Source organism: Mizuhopecten yessoensis, unplaced genomic scaffold, assembly GCF_002113885.1.
Source record: "Mizuhopecten yessoensis strain PY_sf001 unplaced genomic scaffold, ASM211388v2 scaffold6779, whole genome shotgun sequence".
NCBI lineage: Eukaryota > Metazoa > Mollusca > Bivalvia > Pectinida > Pectinidae > Mizuhopecten > Mizuhopecten yessoensis.
In genome coordinates this window covers 1,302,871-1,306,582 of record NW_018406720.1, presented here as the reverse complement: position 1 = coordinate 1,306,582, position 3,712 = coordinate 1,302,871, and the positions used below count along the sequence as shown (strand labels likewise).

The 3,712-nt window shown below is 34.8% G+C and overlaps 1 protein-coding gene across 1 annotated transcript in view; it reads left to right on the top strand.

Moving 5' to 3' along the window:
• The window catches only part of LOC110452647 (A disintegrin and metalloproteinase with thrombospondin motifs 9-like), a 177,184-nt gene that overhangs the window by 163,950 nt on the left and 9,522 nt on the right, over positions 1-3,712 (top strand). The window contains exons 29-30 of the mRNA XM_021501288.1: positions 1,853-2,017; positions 3,439-3,612. Coding sequence (XP_021356963.1) covers positions 1,853-2,017; positions 3,439-3,612 — 339 coding nt within the window. The remainder of the gene's footprint in view (positions 1-1,852; positions 2,018-3,438; positions 3,613-3,712) is intronic.

Genomic DNA, 3,712 nt, shown 5'->3' with positions numbered 1-3,712 from the left:
TACAAGGTTATTATATATAGACATGTTGGTTTATATAGTTACAAGGTTATTATATATAGACATGTTGGTTTATATAGATACAAGGTTATTATATATAGACATGTTGGTTTATATAGTTACAAGGGTATTCTATATAGACATGTTGGTTTATATAGTTACAAGGGTATTTAGTAGACATTTTGGTCTGAAAGGAAATAATCAGAATAGTGTACATGCCAACTAATAAACAGAAAAAAATCCAATTTTCTGATGATGATTATCAAAAACGTAAAATATATTGTCGCAGAGACCTACATATTACAAGGTCCCTGACCTACATATTTCAAGGTCCTTGACCTATATATTATAAGGTCCCTGACCTATATATTACAAGGTCCCTGACCTATATATAACAAGATTCCTGACCTACATATTACAAGGTCCCTGTATATATTACAATGTCCCTGACCTACATATTTCAAGGTCCTTGACCTATATATTATAAGGTCCCTGACCTATATATTACAAGGTCCCTGACCCACATATTTCAAGGTCCCTGACCTATATATTACAAGGTCCCTGACCTATATTGTACAAGGTCCCCTGACCTATATATTACAAGGTCCCTGACCTACATATTACAAGGTCCCTGACCTATATATTACAATGTCCCTGACCTACATATTACCAGGTCCCTGCCCTACATATTTCAAGGTCCTTTACCTATATATTATAAGGTCCCTGACCTATATATTACAATGTCCCTGACCTACATATTTCAAGGTCCTTGACCTATATATTATAAGGTCCTTGACCTATATATTGCAAGGTCCCTGACCCATATATTACAAGGTCCCTGGCCTACATACTATAAGGTCACTGACCTACATTTTTCAAGGTCCCTGACCCATATATTACAAGGTCCCTGCCATATATATATATTACAAGGTCCCTGACCCATATATTACAAGGTCCCTGACCTACATATTGCAAGGTCTCTGACCTACATATTACAAGGTCCCTGACCTACATATTTCAAGGTCCTTGACCTATATATTACAAGGTCCTCTGACCTATATATTACAAGGTCCCTGACCTATATTTTACAAGGTCCCCTGACCTATATATTACAAGGTCCCTGACCTATATTTTACAAGGTCCCCTGACCTATATTTTACAAGGTCCCCTGACCTATATATTACAAGGTCCCTGACCTATATTTTACAAGGTCCCCTGACCTATATATTACAAGGTCCCTGACCTATATTTTACAAGGTCCCTGACTTAAATATTACAAGGTCCCCTGACCTATATATTACAAGTTCCTTGACCTATTAATTTCAAAGTCCCTGACTATTGTGAGTTTTGTTTAAGGTTGAATGTTTATAATACAGATATAATGTAGTGGAATGAGCTGTTTGTGATGGTTGCAAATATTTCCTTTTCAGGGGTAGTTAAAACTTTCATAGTACATTAAACTAATTTATAATTATTTATTCGTTTAATACAAGACATGTACATAATATGTTGTAAATGATTTAGTAATATATCCCCCTTCCTATCGTTTTGATTCATACATTAAAATACATTATTTTTTAAACTTTAGTTTATTGCTCCCAGGTACCACATTTACATTTGATACAGCTTCTATTTAATATACACAATAAATAGTATGCTTCAGATACTGGGAGAAAAATTGCTCCTAATGTTTTTGAGAAGAACTGACAACTACTTATATATCTTCCTATCCATCAATATTTTAAACGTTAGAGTCACTTGATATGGTAATTTCAGTAAAAAATCATTGGAAAAAATTATATAAAATTCATCAATTAGCTCATTGTTGACTGTGACCTTTGACCTTTGTTTGCAGTGCTCTGCAACCTGTGGGCGTGGCCACCAGCAAAGAGAGGTTCTGTGTGTGGATGAGGAGGAGAACATCCATCCTTCCAATGACTGTCATGGCAAGAAACCAAGAAATACACGGCGCTGTAAGATGGGCAGGTGTCCTAAGTGGAAGGCTACAGAGTGGACAAAGGTCAGTATAGGGCGGATAAAGGTCAGTACAGGGTGGACTGTATAGTTGTAAGAAATTGAATGTTGAACAATTACATTTACAAATTGAAAAATAATTGCACAGCAACAAACACTGATAAACAGGAAGTATCTGTGCGGAGGTTGTTAGTCTGTCTTTAAGTAAGGCAGGAGCCTTGTGATGTTAATGAATGAATAAATAAGTTTCTATTTCCTGTTTGCTTGTGGTATTTTAATGCAAGAAATGAGAATTCTTTGAAATTTGATTTGCTCTTAACATGTTGGTCAGATTTCAATGGTTCAACAGTTCTTAAGGTAATAGGATTGTGTCACCATTTCTCAGTAGAATTTCTTTAAATTTTGTAGTGATATTGCTTTAAAGTAAAGAAAATTTTCTGCCACAAAAAAAATATAGGTTGTCAGAATTTTAAGGATTTTAAATGGAAATTTATGTAAAAAGGAGTGAATTTTGAAAAAAAAATGAAAGACGCAATATTTTTACAAAATAATGTCAATAAAAATGAAACTGACATATATTAGTATTGCATTAATGTATATCAATTTAATAAATGCTGAAGTTGTGTAAAATTAATTCTCTAAACATGATATAAAAATTGACATTTTATAATAAAACCATATACACATAATAATTGCAGGTAAGAGTTATCGTTCTTGAAAAACTTCACAGTAGTGAAATAGGTAGCCGGGTTCCTGAAGTACAGAAAAATGGACACATGTGACTCATTGATAAAAAATACCTGAATTAATGCCTGGATTGCTTTAAAATACTTTAATATTGAGAGAGCACACTGTTCTGTCAATAATAAACATACAATATTCATCAGTTTAATATTAAACATTAGAATTTGCGGAAATTGTGATACTGTCTCCCTACATTGGATTTTTAACTAGGGAGGTACTTCCTGTTTCCGTTTATCAATACACTCCAATGACCTAAAGACAGGAGAATGAATGATTATATCATCAGGTAGAGGTCAAACAGCGACAAACACATAGAGGGCATAAAGGCTCACACATAAAAAGGTCATAAGGGGTCAAACAGATAAAGGTCATATAGGATCGAACACAAAATGGTCATTAAAGGTCAAACACAAAAAGGTCATAAGGGGTCAAACAAATAAAGGTCATTCAAGGTCAAACACTAAGTGGTCATAAAATGTCAAACACGAAAAGGTCATTAGGGGTCAAACATATAAAGGTCATTCAAGGTCAAGCACAAAGTGGTCATAAAAAGTCAAACAGAAAAGGTCATTAGGGGTCAAACAAATAAAGGTCATAAAGGGTTAAACACTTAGAGGTCACAAAGGGTTAAACAGAAGTAAAGAAAGTAATAAAGTGCTAAAAGTTGATTAATCAAACACAGTGAATGAATGAAATAATATCAAGTGTTTTGTTTTCATACAGTGCTCTGTAACTTGTGGAACTGGTATTCGAACCCGAGGCCTCAAATGTAAAGCCAGGCATCAGCGAACAGTTGATCCAGCTCTGTGTATAAACAAGAAGAAGCCAAGACAGAGGGAGGAATGTGTGAGAAAGCCCTGTTTCGACTTCTCCTGGTTGAAGGAGGAGTGGTCAGAGGTAAATCTATATACAACAGTGGGGTGAGGGGTCAGATTTATTTTTATAGAGCAGAGTGATGGGCATAGTCAGATTTAATCATCAGCAGGATAAGGGGGGG